Source organism: Prinia subflava, chromosome 17 (genome assembly GCF_021018805.1).
Source record: "Prinia subflava isolate CZ2003 ecotype Zambia chromosome 17, Cam_Psub_1.2, whole genome shotgun sequence".
NCBI lineage: Eukaryota > Metazoa > Chordata > Aves > Passeriformes > Cisticolidae > Prinia > Prinia subflava.
Window position 1 is genome coordinate 13370614 of NC_086263.1, and position 17695 is coordinate 13388308.

Sequence of the window (17695 nt, forward strand, 5' to 3'; positions counted from 1 at the left end):
ACCACCACATACCTCAGGTTAACAAATGCCTCAGAAACTTTCCCTGATTTCCAGCACATCTCACTGTTTTCCATGCTTGGATTTGAACTGAGGTATGCCGAGTGCTTTTATGGCATGTTTGGATAGAAACATAAAAAGCCTCAAGTCTTGTCATGTAAAGTTTTTCAAAGCCTTGGGCCTTGCTGCCAAAGAAACTTTTTCATGCTCTTACAGCTTTTGCCTTCCTTATTCTCAGACCTGCTGTTTGCTCTGTGCTCAGGATGGTAACAAACACAAGATACAGAGCAGCTCTTTCTGAACTGACCCAGACCAAGCACTGACCTAAAAATCAGGGCAGTGAAAGTCCATATTCAGTGAAGAGTTAGGGGAGCACAAAAGCCCAGAGCCATGAGTTCATTTTGTTCTAGGCTACTTAGAGAGTGGCCAGCCAAAAACTGAACCAGCTGGAATTCATTCCCGAGTACTTCTTTCTTCCCAGAGCTCCCTGGGCTATCATTATCAACCTGAGGATAACAAACATATGGATCATCAAGATGGAGTTGGTGCTGGAAAGAAGTGGCAGAGCCTAATGGCCCATAATAAATGAAGTCTTGATCCTAACTTGGATCTTAGTGCTGAGGTAAAAATGCTTTTAATGTCTTAGAGGGAAAACTGCCCACACTAGATGGAATTGAACATTCCACTGACTTCTTCTTCTTGTTACCAGCTCTTGCATATATCTATTTTTGTCTTCATTACCATTCCATATTCCAATTATATCCATCAGATTCCAGACAATTCAAGAGGCATGTGCAAAAAAATGGGAAAAATTACACCTTGACCATCCAGGTAAAATTTAAAAAATTAATTAAGGCTGATTAGGTGCCAAGCTACAAAATGAAACAATTAGTTTAATTTCCTATACAAAAGCTAAAATAAAGGTGCAAAGTTAAAAAACGGGAAGAGAGAAGAAAAACTGTGTTCACCCAAATTAAATTCTTGGCATCCTTTCTCATTTTGAATCAGGTACATTAGCTGTTTTACAATATTGTTTTTAACTCCTGGAAATATTTTCAATCTCCAGTAGCTTATTTTGTGATTATTCAGCCTGTTATAATCACTTCCAACATCCGCCCAAGAGGCTACAAATGGCTCTCCATTGTCTTTAGGTCTATTTTTTCACTTGTTCAGAGAACTCAGCTCAAACTCTGCTTGTTTACAAATGAAAAACCCAAGGCAGCCCCAAACCCCCGTGTTTGTGGAGGGCACTGGTGCTAAAAGGTGAGCAGCACCTGGACACCTGCCAGGGAATCAGCTTGTCTGGGCTTATTAGCCCGGGCCTTGTGCCAGCCCTGCTGAACCCAGGGAGGGACATGGGGAGGTGACAGTGGTGGCACTGGGGAAGGAGGGGGACTGCAAGTGGAGTGCAGGAATAAGGAAGCTGTGGCAGAGGTGAAAGAGAATGGGACAGAAACGAGGTTTGTTCCAAAAAAAGACCGCAATTACAGAGGTATTAATAGCTTTGTGAAGCCAAATTTTTATCATTCATTCACCTACTTTTGTTCTTTTATTAACCCCGGGACTGAATCATTGTTTTCCTCTACAGGACATCTGTCCAGCTGTTGCAGGGAAAACATCCCTAAGTACCAAACTTTCCAAGGAATTAGTATGAAAGCTTTTACGTAAAGGAAGAAAATCTGGTTTAATAACCAGTTCCATTGAACAACTACAATGAGAGAATGATGTGTAAGAGCCTTTTTTTAGTGCTGCCAATTCTACAGGATAAGTCTTGTCCACAAGAGGCACGTAGACACACTCCCTCCAATCCACCCATTAGTCACACAAGTGGTAAATCCCTAAAAGCACTTTGGCCCGGGCCATGCAAATGCTGCATGAGCTGAGTTACATCAGTTCTCATCTGATTTCCTGGCGAGGAGCTGCAGGTGCCCATTGCTGCTGTGCCTGAGGAAATGTGGGTCAATCCCAGTGCTGAACGTGCACTCTCGAGGGACACAGGGCTGTGAGTCAGGGCTGGCAGGAAGGGGATTCACACAGAATCCACACAGCACTGCCCCTCCTCTGCAACGGGAGCACTCCAGAACTCCCTCAGCAAAATGCTCCATCCAAAATGCTCCAATGATGGAGAAGGCTGTCAGAAGGCGGCTGAACATGGCATGACAGCAGCCCCTGAAAGGAAACTGCTTCCTTCAGAAGTAATTAATCACTCGTGTTTGGGTGTAAACACCCAGATCTCCCAGCCCTGTGCCTCTCAGCTCAGCAGCAGTGAGATGGACAATCAAACACTCCTGAGAGGAGCAGGATTCCTCCAGGGCATGCCCTTGCTGGATGTGCTGAACCAACAACCTCATGGTAGCACCTCCTTCTTCCAAACCTGATCTCCAACTGATACAGGATCCCTGTTATATCCGTGTTATCACTCTCTTACACAAGCAAAGCCACCCTCTTCACTTTAGGTATTTTAAGCAAAATGTCTCATTCTTGCATGACCTAAGGGAGGCACAAAACTGGGAGCTGAATGGCACCAAACAGGACTCTGTGAAAAGAAGGCTTTTATTCCAAATAAAGCTGTATCAGCCTATGTGTTACTCCCTTGTTCTAATCATATAGGCCAGCATCTATTTAAACTGCCAAGCCAATGACTTCAAATTTGATCAATAGTCTCTGTTTATTCAGCCAAGTGCTACTGACAGTCACCAGGGATGAACAACAAAACAAACACCCTGGTCAGAGCCAATCCCTGGTTGAGCAAGAAAATCCAATCTGTGATGGCAAATACCCTTCGATTGGATGGGGAGGTGGGGAGGGAGCTCTGTCGCCCACGGACACGGACACAGCCCCTCTCCTCTGTGACCACAAAACATTTATCCACATTATTCTGCTAACAGCCAGCTCGTGAGCTGAGTGAACTCAAGCAGAATTAACATCACTGAGTGGTTCCAACTCTTATCGTGTGCCACTGTAGCTACGCTAAAATATTTCCATTTGCTGTCTTATTAAGCATGGCAGGACACAACAACAAGAGGATATCACTAAGCCTTTGGACCCAAGCAGTGACTTCCCTTGTTGTCAACTTATCCACTATAGAAGGAAATTTCCTTTGGAGAGGCTTCAAGAAAGACTGGAATCATCTTGAAAGCAGGACAAAAAAGTCCTTGACTGAATCTCCAGCCAAAGGATGCTAGGAACGTTTTAGTTACAGACTGGCTGCAGAGAGCAAAATAAAAATAGAGTTTAGAATGAAAACAGATAAGTAGAGCATGCGTAGCATTCTAGCACAGATTTTTCTTTCAAAACAAATAAACATTTTCATTGCAAAATCAGTTTCTCAACAGTGGCTTAAAAATATATGTGGACCTTCCTTCCATGGGCGATTTTTATTAACAGCTTGCAAGCTACTCATTAAAGGAACCTCTCTTTCAAATCCCAGGTGAATCTGCAGTCACAAAGGCTGGAATCTAGGTAAAAATGCTTTAGTGCATTATTCTGACCAGGATGTTTGGTCACAATTTTTTCAACATTATACATTCATCACTTCGCCTGTCAACAGCACCTGTTTGCCATTTTCCTTGTACAAAATGTCAGTGTCCATTACATCAATAAATTGCAATCCCACTACTGCTCTGAGATACCTTGATCAAAGGTATTACATAAATAAACTGGAGCTTGAAGGAAAAAATACTATGCCTCTTCCTGTACAACCCTAATGCATATTCAGGTACAGGATTTTATGCAAGTGACACCACTCGGTCACAGGGTCCTGCAAAAAAAAAAAAAAAAGAAGTCCTCTTAAACTAAAAATTCTTTATCAAACCACTATATTAGCACATCCAAAGGCCAGAACTTAATATCCAGAAAACCCAGTACATGAGGACAGCTGATTCACTCAAATCCTAAGACGTTTGCTTCCCACTTTAAATTGATTAAATAGATTGAATACATTACATTTCGCATGGATGGTTAACAGTGCTAATATTCCAGACAAAATGAAATGCTGGATGAGGAAAATTCTCACTAGGGCTACCTCCCCCTGGATATATTCCTTGCTCTCACAGTAATTTAGTATAACGGAAGCCTAACAATTTCACTGAACAGGATTACAAAAACAGCTCTTCACAGTTCATGGCACAGAAGCTCCCAGAAATATATATTTCTTCACTACCTTCTCCACACAGGGAATGCACTTGAAAAACAGGCTGACACTTACTTTGTGGGAAATCATAAAATAATAGAATGTTGGTCGCTTTGTTTTTATGAAGAAGGTGCTTCTTGTTTATCAAATAGCTGAGATATTAAAAGCCAGCCTTTTATTTGCATTCATATCCCTGAGAGGACTTGCACACCTCAGAATCGGATATTGTCCAAGCACTGAATGACAAACTCCTGATAAACCCAAAAGAGAGCAAATTTTAATAAAAAATTTCCACGAGAGAAAAACCTTTAAACACCATTTCACTCCTTACTCCAATAAGCTATGTGGCACTAATTTGAAGTGATAGTGCTGTTCTTTTAATTAAAAAATGCCAGTAGGAGGTGGATGCACTGGCTGGTGCTGGAAGCGACATGCTCACAGGGCGCAGCTGAAGCTCAGTGTGAGGAATTAAGGCACACTTTCAGCTGGGTGAAAAGGCAAAACAAAACCCCTAAATCCAAACAAACATATAGGGAGTGTTATTGTAGGTGCTTGATAAAGTCATCTGGGTGTTTGCCTCGAAGAATGTTAAATTCTGGGGGGAAAAAAAAGCCAACAAAAGCCCCTAACATTCTCACTACAATTAATGAATCTTGGTTTACCTATCAGTGCGTGGGGTTTAATTCAAGTATGTCCCTTCCTACCTCAGAGCTCCTCTCTCACTTTCCCAGGTTGCTCATTCCACATCTCCTGTGCACAGGGCTGGGACCAGGGAGGGTGGATTTGCTCTCCCAAGCTCCTCATCTCCAGGAGTCTTGAGCCCTGGAATGCTTAATGTCTGTGCCTTTATCAAATTTGACTCAAGTCAGATGAAAAGCCAAAAATTAGTTAGAGGAGAATGACAGGTGAGATCCCTTTTCAGCCTGGTAATTTTTCAGTCTGGAAAAAAAGATTAAGCTTGTCCTGTAAGTTTATCCATCAGCCTGATGGTCAAATAAGGCAGAACTTTGTCCTGAAAAGTGTAGACAGCTTCCACATTCCAGGTTTCACTGCTGATTTGTGAAACACCAAAAGGCTAAAAAACTTATTAATCTACAAGAAATCCTCACAAAAATATTTGCTGGATCATTTCACCCTCAGTCTTGCAACAGCTTAATTCCAATAGCTCAGAACAGGCCAGCAACCACATCCAGGGCATAAAAGAAGAGCTCTACACTGGCATCTGGGAGCAAAACAATCCTTGAAACCAGGGGCTGCTCCTCCTGACAGCCTCCCTGGGGAAGGAACATCCCAGAAACAAGCAGGACATTCTGCCTTTACTTGGCACATGGAGCAGCAAGAGAAGTCAGTTTATCCAAAAGCTTCTGGTGTATTTACCCACCACTCCTACAATGACTATTTCAATCACGTTTACACTACCAGCATCATCTCAAACATCACAGATAAATCTGTTTTCTTCGGCTGTTTCAAAGTCTGTTTTCTCTCTGCACACTTGCAGGATTTACATCCTAAGGCAATGAGAAAAAAACCTGTTACTACTTTCCAACTGGGCTTTATTTTCTCTTTTTTTCCCCTCTTTCTATCAAAAATAGCTCTCATCTACGTTCTAGTTCAATTTGGAAGTAGCACATGCAGACTTGATAAGCATCCTGGAAAGGAAATGCCTTGAATTGCAGACTACTTACAACACATTTTCCCAAGCAACTTTTTATAAATCCCATTTGATGGCTGGTTTGCTAATTTCTATTGAAGCTTATCAAAACATTATTTGTAACAAGTCAAATTACTTCTGTGATTGCACAAATTAAAAAAAAATATTAAAAGAAATGACTGTGACTGGAAGTCCAAGCCAAGCTGCTGGGTTATACTGAAGTGTTATTTATCCTGTTACCAGACAGACCTGGAACTCCAAGGAGGTATTTAATTTTAAACTAAAGAACACAACACAGAAAAGCACCTATTTACATGTTTCTTTTGTTTGCCAATGTCTCCTTCTAGATCTCCTTCTAGGGCTGGTACAGCACAATTATTGGAGCTGATTCCATTATCCTCAGCAGATCCAGGAGCTGCAGGCCGGTGTTGGGCTGCCCGGCTGTCTCACACAGAGCTCGATAAATGAGCACAGACACATTAATTAATACGCCTTGAAAGAAGTCTATTAACACCAAATTTGCTAAAATTCTTAGAAAGAAGGAATAAAAGATGTAGGTGTTCCCATTACGGCACATTAGCTGTACATATGGCATACTATTTTTAGTTAATTATTGCCCAATATGCAGAAGTCACTCTTATAAAGAGCCAGACACTTATTCCTACACCCCGGGTTTTTCCTGAGGCAAATTTAATGTTGGATTATTGAATGAATGATAGGATCTCTGGGAAAAGATGCAGAGATTTAAATCTGAGTGTGCTTACATCACAGAACTTGGTTATATCACATCATTACCAAGTTGTATAAAGTCATTAAAGCCCGAGTTCAGTGCTGAAGCCCTTCTCTGACTCCAGAACATTCAGAGGCTGATGGACCATGCTGAGTTTCACAGCGGAACCACTCTCTGACACCTTCTGGCTTCCCTAACTTCACTTCAGCCTTTTAACCTCATCTCACCTTATTTCACTGCTCATCTGTGCAAGGGGGACCTCAGCAGAAGAATTTTCACTTGGGTTAAAAACAATTTCAGGGGTGGGTTAAATTTATCAGCCGATCACAGCATAAAACGCTTTACATAAGGGAGAGCTGGGAGATGAAAAATTAGATACACAGCAATTCCTTGCCAATTCCAAAAACCACAACATTTCAGGCATTATTTTTTTTTTCACTAAGCCATTTCTGCTCTCTCTGATCTGCTCAGTAGGGTATTTACAGACACATGAGATATGAACATGCCCACTGCAGTACTTATTGTGGCCATTACCTGTCTGCAGATGTTTTTAAGAAAGAGATATGAGAGACACTACTCGGAATTCCTTGCAGTATAAAGCACTGAAGTAAGCATCACTTCAAGAGCCCAGAAAATTCACCCAATTTCTCTTTCAAAGGCTGACATCAGACCTTTAGCTTACCCTCATCCACTCAACTGCAAACCCAAAGTTTACCAAATGTAACAGATTCTCTTCCCATTAACACTAGAGGAGCAACAATGAGGTATTTGCTAATTAGACTTGCACTTGTAAAATATGAGATTTCAATTCTGAGTTAAATTGAAGTTCCCATGTGCTTGTAAAAATGTCTGCATATGGGAAAGGAACCAAAACACACCAGCTGCAAGGACAAAGAACAAGGATTCCCTGGGAAATGCATCAATCACTGCAAGTCTGAATCAAACTGAAATTCTTCATTTTTCTAAATTCTGCACTTGTGTAGTAAAAAAATTATGTTAAAGTAGCAGTACAATCCATATACTCAGTTCATTTCTGGTCTGGAGCCTTGTGGTTTTTTTCCCCTTTTGCTCTTCAGGAAAACAGAGCACATGTATTTCTAAAGATATTCCCTTTCCAATAAACTTTTCAGGTCATACACCCCATGTACTAAAGAATGTGAAAACACTGAGCACAGGGATTGAATTTGCTGCTGCAGTGTCCGCTTGGCTTTGGGGGTGCAACACAGACCAAATCTGGGATGAGAAGAAGAAAGGTCAGGGCCATGAAAAAAGCAAGTCTGGACTGATGTGAGGAGTTGCCAAAATAAATAAATTATTTTCCAGTATAAATAAGAAACTATCTTCAGCATTTTAACCTTTATTTTCAGGAGAAAAATACAAAGGAGAGTTTTTAATATTGTCCTGGAAACATCAGGGAGATGAATTAGAAGCTTAGAATTTAACACATGCAGATTTAATTTGCTATTTTGTGATGTAAACAAGATATGGAAAGTTTAAATTGATAAATACGTAACTATTTTATTTTAGTCTAATTATTAGAGGAAATGGGCAGATATTTAAGGAAGACAAAACTGTAAACATATTAAAAGGTCAACGAAAATGCTATTTTTCCTAATTCATTCATCCAAAAATGACATTTTGCTCCAGATAATGAAATGTATCTACAAAGATCTCATCAACTTGAGGAAAAAAGATTGAATCCTATCAAAAATATTTCTTTTGCTGCTATTGGTTACCTATGAAAGCAAAACCTCCTGCAAGAGAAGGATAATAGCAGATCACCTATGAAAGAAAAAGAAACTATTTTTATTTTCTTCAGCAGATCTTCCTCATAATGAGTTGGGAAATAAATATCCACCATTCAAAAAAACCAGCCATGGGTAAAACTGCCCATTAGTGAGGACATTCAGGGAACTCAGCACTCCTGGAGCAGCACAGGCAGTGCAGTGGTCAATAATCCCTGAAGTCCATAGGGTGCTTTAATGCTGTTCCTAACCTGCTGAACAGCCTCAGGAATCAGGACCCCAATTGTAAAATGGGAAGCTGGTCCAAAGTCCAGTTCCACAGCATTTCCCAGCGTTTCTGGCGGGTTAGGATTACCAGTTTAACCCATTTGAACCGTTCTGTTCCATCCCACAGCTCCCTCCAGCTGTGGCGAGGTGGGCACAGCTGGAACTGCAGGGATTGTGCACTGTTCTGCCATTACTCCCCAACAATAATGGATTGTTTCACCCACAAACAGATGAACAAACCTTCCATTCAAATAGTTGCTGTTAAATTGTATTAGTATGCAGAATAGTGCCCATATCCTCCAAAAAAAAAAATGCAGGGAAGAGGATTTTTCCGGGGGAGGGGAAGATGAGTAAAGCAGGCTCTGCCAGCTTTATCTATCTATGCTGGGAATTGGGTAGCCTTGGGGATTTTTGCCTGCTGTGCTTAGTGTCCTTGACAACAAGCCAGTTTGAATTTTGGCCTTTAACTTGACAAAAATGACTTACTGAAGAGGAAGGCATCAAGCTATTACAGCCCTGTGGAGAGATTCTTTCTGAAACAGCATGGATGCTTACTCTGCCAATTCAACTAGAGCATCATCAGATTTATCATCCCACACCCCCAAATATTCACCGTGTAGCTGACAGTTCATAAGAGAGTATGATGAAAAAAAAGTTCCATCATTTCTGCTATGTTCTCCAATTATATTTTATGACTTTCCCAGACATGGAAAACTGTAAAATATCCCCAGGGATCCCCTCTCATAAATTACTGAATTTCCCCTCAAACACATGTGAAACAAAGTTTAAAAACATGTAGCAACTTAATGCTAATTGACCTACTGCCTCACTTAGCAAACATATATGCAGCTTTCTTCTTTTATTACATTAATACTTACATAAATAATTTTAAATCGAGATACACACACTTGCTGCACGATTTAAGAAATTACTAACGTCTCTCCTGATTTTCTCTCTCAAAAACTCCCAACACATGACCTGCACACATCTGAGCTTTTCAGTGTTCAGCACCACAGTGTAAATCCTAGAGCTAGACTTGCACAGGGAAGCTGAGTCTGCACTGAAGCAGCTCAAGTGCGAGCACAGGTTTTCCTCCGCCAGCTTTCTCACGGCAGGTGACAAATTTTTGGCAACGAGGGTCAGCAGACCAGGAAGGAGATAACATCTTGAGTTACTGCAGCACTGTTGCAGGAACTCATTTGTAAGCACCTGAAAAATCACAATGTCAGAGCAGCAGCTTCCACACCACCAGCCATAATACAAGTGCTCCATGGCAGCTACCCGCAGGCTGAACTGCAGCTTGCCAACAGACACGGCAGAGAATGTCAGATGAAATCCAGGTGAAAAAGGCTGGAAGTGGCTCAAATGCAGTGCTGTCCTCACAGAAGCACCCTGGGATGGCAAAGCACCTAGGACCATAGTGAGACCTCAGTGAAGACATTCCCTAAAAGCTGGGCAGGTCCACAACACAGTGGTTGTCGAGACTCAAGATCGCGCTGGCTCCTCTCTGCCCTGACAAGTGTCAGCACAGGAAAGAACAAACCATTTGCAGTAGCAGTTTATTTCACTCTGGAAGAATAAATCAGTATCTGCTTCCATGGAAAACACAAAAAATATCAAAGCTTTCAGTGATATTCCAGACTTTAGTCCTTCTCATAATAATACTTCGACTATTTCCAGAGGAATAATAATAGAGAAACACAACAATAACAAAGTTTCATTCTGAACTTGGGGAGAAAGATGGCAAATGGAACATCTCTTCCAGCTTTTCTTAAAATTTTTTCCTCACTCAAGTCTTACATGAATTGCTCTGCTGGGTACATACCTAAACTTCACTCCCAACCAACTGATTTATCCACATCTTATCCAAACCATTCTGCTCTATCCTGCTGCCTCCACCAAGACAGCCCAAACCAACACAGCAGTGAGTAGTTGACTCAAGAACCACAAATAGCAGCAAGTAATCCAACCAGATTAATCCAGCTCTAAGCAGGGCAACTGGACTGGCTTCAAGGTGGGCAGCAATCCAGGTAAACCTCCAAAAGCCCCACACATGGATGGTACTTCCATGATGTTCTTCTCCATTCTGTGACCCATCAAGCAGACCTCCAGCCAGCTCAGGAACAACTGAGGGGGCTCGCTGATCTTTATGTACAGTGGCAATTTTAGCAGCCTTGGAGCTGCTGTCAGTAAAGTTCCTCCACCCAGCACACAGAAAATCGTGGTATAAGTGCAACCTCCTCACTGAGAAATTCAACATTGCTTGTATTTCCCTGGAATTGATGATTAATTTTGAAACACAAACAGAAAGGATGATGCAACAAAATCTTAGAAATGTGATAAAGCTGTTTCAAGAAATGGACGAGAAAACTGTTCTTAGACTGGTGGGCAGTACAGAATGAAAAAGAAATCACGAACTGCACAACCACATCCCAAATTGCATTTCTTTATATGAAGACATTCAATTTGACAAAAGAAAGTTTCAAGTCAGGAATAAAGTAGTTATTGTTTCTGCTTTCCCCGCCTGAGGGGGATATTCAAACAAACTCCTTTTGGTGATTTAATTTACTTCCACCAGGACAATGGTGCTGGCACAGCTTTGGCTTACTGGGAGAAGCAAAAAAAAAGGAGACTTGCTCCCCATAGCCTGCACAGAGGAAAAGGCTGCTCTTTGGATTCCTACTCTGGCAGCCCAAAAATGTCAGCCAGCCACTGCAAAGGCTGTGCTCTCCACTTCCTCCCGTGAAAGCGAGATTTTATTTTCTTTAACGTCCCCAGAGTTAAATGGCCCAAGCCTCTCTGCCACTCCTATCCACAGGGCTTGAACTGTCACGAATTTACCTTCACGAAAACGCTGCTGCTTCCCAAGGCACATGGGGAAGGGAGGCAGGAGGAGATGAAGTGCCTCACTCAGCATCACACAGGAAATCTGTGGCCAAGCTCCACACGGAGCTCCAGCCACAGCCGGGCCCCGCTCCCACAGACACAGAGAAGAGAAAATCCTCACGAGAAGAAAATAACGAGACACTGATTTCAACACACTCCCAGATTTCCACACTAAATACATTTGGAGCTACCCAACTGCTGCTTCCCACTGTGTCCCCCATGGCACAAAGCTGGCTCAATATTAAATACCAGCTGCCAGGGAGGCCGGGATGAGCAACCAGCTCTTCCTGCCCTCCTGCCCCAGCACTCTTCACCTGGAGCCAGTGGTCCTGATGTCCAACCATAAAACTACAGCCAGCCCATGGTGTATGTACCATGTCTGCTTGAGAGGGCCTTACACAGATATTCATTGTTCCTCAACACGGGACAGGAAAGTGTCCAGGTCACCAATATTAGTGTTGCTATTGATCAGTCAGTTAACTCTGCTGCACTGATCGATGCATTAGTCACTAAAGGGAAGCAAAACATCCTGACATTTGGGACACACTTCAGCCTGTGCTTTTGTAACAATCCTAACTGAACGCTGCTCTAATAACAACATAATGTTTTATCTTCTACTTGAAGTCACTGTATTCTTTTATGGATTCCTTAAATTACAAATGCAGAAAGTCCCAAAGCCACCCATTTACCAGCTACCAACTGGCCAGGCTTCGTGGCTGGGGCTTCCCTGAACTGGCTGACTACACTGAGCTGGAAGTGTGTGCAGGATACTTGTCTGTGTCACTTCTTCCCTCTTCCCCTTTCTTTGCCACTGCTAAGCACAACCACCTTCCTTACAGGAATCCAATTTGTCAGCAACAAATCCCCTCTGGTTCCTTCCTCACCTCACAGCAACCACCTGTTTCATCACTGTCTTCCTCACTCCTCCCTGATGCTTCTAACATCGTACTTTCTTAGGGGAGGATTCTCACCTACACCTGCCTCCCAAAACTGCCACCACGACCAGAAAACCTTCCCAGCCAGGTTTTCCAGGGAGGGATTGAGGACTGTGAACCACTGTGAAGCACTTGGAGAAGATTATTTGGATCCTCCTGGAACACCAACTCCAGCTTCTCTGTTAAAGAAACTGTTCTGCCACCAGTCCTCAACGCAGCCATCGGACTGTGTATGTGAGATCCTCCCCCTTCCTGCTCCAGCTAGAAGTGATTCATAAACTTTAACTTTCCTCAGTTCCATGATGGCCCCAGAAGCCAGCCAGCTTTTAACACCTCAGCTAAGACCTCACTAAAAAAGCCAGAACCAATGAAACCTGAACCCAGCTTGCAGCTTTTTTGTTAATGTTCCATGTTTAGGCCATTTCTTCATGGCCTTCCCAGTTCCACCTGCAACCTTTGCCTACAAGCTCCCTGGATCAGGGATCTCCCACACCCAGCACAATGAGGCTGCACTTTCCACCAGTGCTTGTGGGTGATAAAAGTGTGAGCAAGGCGTGTGTAAGCCCTGGAGATGATGAACCCTTTGCAACCTCCCCAGGGAGCAGCAGCAAACAAAGGTTTCAGAGAAAGGGTAAAAAAGGGACACGTGCTCCGTGAAGGTCCCTGTGGATCGTGTTCCTCCTTGACCCAGCAGACCCTGAGCATATTTGGCAAGGACATGCACTCACAGGATCACTTTATTTTTCCATCCTTGAGCTGGCAATTCCGCCACTGCTGCGCTGCCCTGATGACAGCACAGATAGGAAGAGACCACAGATTTCACAGGAAGTTTTCTCTTTGCCTAGAACTGTTCCAAGGGACAAGAGACAAGGCCAGAGTATCTCTGGCTCTTGCATCACCACAGGAGTAAAGGCTTCAGTGGAAAGAAGAGGAGAAACTGAGCTATGACAGGAGATTAGCATATTTGAGATCCACAGGCCACAAAGTCATTTTAACCTGTCATGTAACTCATTGTTAGATTGAGGTTTTTAGTATTTCTGCACAGGGTGCATTACTTGCCATTTTACTTCATTACAATTTGCATCAGGCTAGGACTGACACCATTCTGTATAAGCTGGGAGATCACTTCTGGTAATCATCACAGGATTGAGAACTTTTGGATATATTCACACAGATAACTCCAACACCCTGCTAACACAAATACTTCTACAACAGATGAGGAAAAAATTATGTCTTTAAAAAAAAACCACAGGAGATTCAACCACTATTCCCTTGCCACTCACCCAGTGATGCTCACAGGCATCCTAAGTGGTATTTACACTGCTATTTTCAGTACTGCAAAACTTCAGTGGTGCCTAATCACAGGACACACAATGCAGGTAGTAAATCATAACAAATGAGGTCCTCTGTCTTGATTTAAATGTGCTCAAATCTCCCAATAGCCAAGGAGATGGGAAAACAACAGCCAGGCTGGCTGCAGCTATTTGAAGCAGGTAAGTCAGCACCCCAGCACCAGCCAAGAACTCAGCATTGCCCAACGATTCCAGAGCTAAACCTCCCCCAGAGCAATTTATTTGTTGATTAAATACAGCAATTTTTGTCACATTACCCAGTTTTCCTGCTTGTAAAAACAGAAGATGTGTTTGAGCAAGCAGATTTCTTCAATACAGTTTAAAAAATGGGGAGCAATAAAAAATAAATCTACCAAGTTGCTCAATAAACTGAAACTTCAGACTGTTCCAGGAAACGTTCCCAGCTCGGAGAGAAGACTAGTGTGTGCTCAAAGTAAAAAAGCATTTTGCTGCAGCATTCAGCCTTTAAAATTAAACCCAACAGCTTCTCTCTGTTATTTAAATGATCTCCTCCAGCTCAGAAGGGCTATGACCATGGCCTAAGTTACTTAACTCACATTTTTATTGACTGACTTGCATAAAAATAAGCCACATTAAGGACTGAGCTGACATTTGGTATACATCACCACAAAACTCATTTCAGATCAAACATCATTCATACAACCTAAAAATATTTCCAGCCTTCTCCCATCCAAGAAAAGGATTTTCAGATTTACATTATCCTCACAAACTTTGGTCTTCTGAAGCACAAGCAGTGCAGAATCAAAGGATTAAAAGAACACCAGGATTTTTATTTTTTGATGATCTGCCTCTGAGTGTGTTATGTGCCAGGAGCAAGTTAACCTGTAACTGCAGTTTCACCAGCACTGCTTTCTCATTATTTGCCAATGTTTTATGCACCCACATACAGAAGATCCCTCTCCAGGGATCAATTCCGGTCACCCAGAGCAGCTCTGTGGCTTCCCCAGTCCAAGTAACCTCCAAGCATCCACTTATTGCCTTTGGAAGCATGCATTGGACCTTATTTTTTAATAATTCACACAGCAGTCTGAACAAACAGGAACTGTGTCTCTTCTCATTAAAGAAGCAGGCTCGGCATCGACCTGAGCAGCTTCCAAAAGACTTAATCCAGATCTTTCAGGGTCCAACATAAATTGGTTTATCCATCCATGAACCCTCCCGAGGCCTCACACGAAGGCAGGACAGACACAGCCCTGGGTGTCACCTCCTGCACGGGGCAGGAACTTCCGAAGTTGAATGCCAGGACGTGCCATGTGAGAACAAGTTGAGAGGAAGGAGGGAAAATTAAAAAAAAACGCTAAAAAAAACCCCAGCTAAAAGCAACTAAATGGGTATTTTCTCATTAGCAACTGAGTTATCCTCCTCGGCACACAGGAGGTTGGGGGGGTTGTTAATTAAAGTGAAGTAAGGCAAATTATGAAAGGCTTTGCTGAAAGCCACTGTGGGAGAGGTGGCCCTGGGAATCCTCCTGGGAAAGGTGGAGAGGAGACCCCAGGAAGGGGCAGGGTGGTCTGGAGGGGTGGGAAGGGGGCACAGGGATAAACCCATGGGGGAGAGAACAGGGGAAACCCCGGGAAAGGGCTGGGAAGGGGGAAAGGTGTCACAGGGATGCCCACAAACAGGGAGGATGCAGAAAAGACCCCAGGGAGGGGCTGGGAGGGGCAGGGGTGTTACAGGGACCCCCCCAACATGGGAGGGTGCAGAAGAGACCCCACAAATGGGCAGAACACAGGGCAGAGTTATCAACAGGGACCCCCATTGGGAAGGGTACAGAGGGGACCCCAGGCAGGGTCAGGGGCAGTGAGTGTCACCTTCCACGGGGGACGGTGCAGGACAGACCCCAGGAAGGAGAAGCGTGCCCTGACCTGCTGGAAAACGCCGGGGACACAGTGACAAACCCCCTCCGCCTCAAATTTATGTCACCCCAAGGGGGCTGAAGCACCCCACGCCAGAGGGGCGGGAAAAAATATAAATAAACAAAAGCGCCGAGAGGCTCCGTCGGGCCACAGGGGTAGAAGCGGAACAGAAAAACGGTGGATAAAAGTTAAGCAAGGCTGGGAGGTCGGGCCCGACCGCCCCTCCCCTCGCAGCCAGGCCGGGGAGAGGGCGAAGGCGACAGGGGAGGGAGGGGACCCGGGCCCAGCCGTGGATGTGCGGCCACACACACGCGGTGCCGCCGCCGCGCCGTTACCTGTGAGGCGGATCTTGATGCTGGATCCGTTCCGGCGGGTACCGGGATTCGACATCGCGCCTGGAGGAGGAGGAGGAGGAGGAGGAGGAGAAGGAGGAGGCGGCGGCGGAGCCGAGCTCAACCGGCGGCCCCGCGCAGCCCCGCCATGCGAGCCGCCCGCTTCTCACGATGCCGGGGATGCCCAGGCCCCCGTTCCGGCAGCCGCCGCAGGCTCGGCGCCCTCAGCCCCTTCAGCCGCCGCCTCAGCCGCCGCCGCTCCCGCCCGGCCCGGCCCGGCCGCGGACAACCGTGGCCACGCCCCCACCACGCCCCCGCGCACGGCGGAGGGCGGTGACGTCAGCGCGCAGAGCGGCGTGGCAGCGTCCGGACGCCATAAGGAGAAGGTCGGAGGAGGGAAGGTCGGGACGTGGCGCATGCGCGGGAGGGGCCCGGGGAGCGCCCCCTGGCGAGGGGAGAGGGTGGGGGAATAGGAGTGGGATGGGGAATGGGGGAAAAGAGGGGGAATGGGGGAACAGAGGGGGAATGGGGGAAAGGAGGGGGAATTCGGGAATAGAGGAGGAATGGGGGAACAGGAGTGGGATGGGGAATGGGGGAACAGAGGGGGAATTCGGGAATTGGAGTGGGATGGGGAATGGGGGAACGGAGGGGGAATTCGGGAATTGGAGTGGGATGGGGAATGGAGGGGGAATGGGGGAACAGGAGTCGGATGGGGAATTCGGGAACAGAGGGGGAATTCGGGAATTGGAGTAGGATGAGGGAATAGAGGGGGAATAGGAATGGGATAGGGGCAGTGGGGGAATGGGAGTTAATAGTGGGAAATGAGGGAATGGAGCAGAATAGGAGCAGGATGTGGGAAATAAGGGGGAATGGGGATGCCTGGGGAGTGGCATAGGAGGAATAGAGGTGGAATGGGGGGAATTGGGGTTCCTAGGGCTGTCCTGGGGTGAAAAGGGGCAGATGGGGACACTGAGTAGGTGACCTCAGGGGTGGAACAGGGGTGACATGGGGATGGATAGGGGCTCTGACAGTGGCATGGAGGGAGCACAGGGGTGCCTGCAGGTGGAACTGGAGGTAGCTCAGGAATGTAAAGGGGTCTTAATTTGGGGCAAAGGCCACTAGAGGTGGCAGCATTGCTGTATCAGGTTTTGAAGTCCATAGTTCTGGATGTAAGGACTTTGCATTTCATCAGATCCCAGTATTTGAATATTAAATGAGTGATACTCAACCCTGCTACCCCTAACTGGGGCTGCACAGCTCCCCCCAGAGAACACATTTACTGCCAACTCCCTTTTCCCTGGGTGGCCTGCAGGAGAAATGCATAAAGCCTCTGATGAACAGATCCAGGGCAGAAGAAGAATGTTTCCTGCAGAGGAGATTTTCCCTCCAGATTAAGCTGCCTGTGACATCACCTCCCCCTGACACCTGAGGAAGCAGAGCCCTGAGCCCAGCCAGGGTCATTTTGAAGAACCAACCCCCCCAAAAGCAGGGAGGGAGAGCTGCTCCCTCATCCTGCCTTCAGCAAAGCCTTTGAGATACTTCAAGCCCTGGGGAGCAAAGGATTGAGGAAGGGTCTGCTGGGAGCCATCAACACTACAAGGATGGAGCAGTGGCCAGCAGCTCGTTGAGAACTCACAGCACAAAATCTTTGTGCCATGGGCTCAACTCAACTCTCAGCTTCTGCTGGAGACCACACATGGAGGGCTTGGAGAGAAGGAGAGCAGGACACGCCATGGAAACCTGAAATACAGGTCCTTGGAATGAAAGGGCAGAGCCAGATCGATGGGCTCC

At 45.2% G+C, this 17695-nt stretch overlaps 2 protein-coding genes across 5 annotated transcripts in view; one reads left to right on the forward strand and one right to left on the reverse strand.

Moving 5' to 3' along the window:
- SMURF1 (SMAD specific E3 ubiquitin protein ligase 1) overlaps positions 1 to 16192 on the reverse strand; it is a 46111-nt gene extending 29919 nt beyond the window's left edge. For all 4 annotated transcript variants that reach the window (XM_063414525.1, XM_063414524.1, XM_063414523.1 and 1 more), the window contains exon 1: positions 15908 to 16192. In XM_063414525.1, the coding sequence (XP_063270595.1) occupies positions 15908 to 15962 (55 nt within the window). In that variant the 5' untranslated portion in view covers positions 15963 to 16192. The remainder of the gene's footprint in view (positions 1 to 15907) is intronic.
- On the forward strand, positions 15960 to 17316 carry LOC134559608 (acrosin-like). Its single transcript, XM_063414526.1, has 2 exons — positions 15960 to 16290; positions 17217 to 17316. The coding sequence occupies exons 1-2, from the start codon at positions 16076 to 16078 to the stop codon at positions 17227 to 17229; spliced, it is 228 nt and encodes a 75-aa protein (XP_063270596.1). The 5' UTR covers positions 15960 to 16075; the 3' UTR covers positions 17230 to 17316.
- The last annotated feature ends 379 nt before the right edge of the window (positions 17317 to 17695 follow it).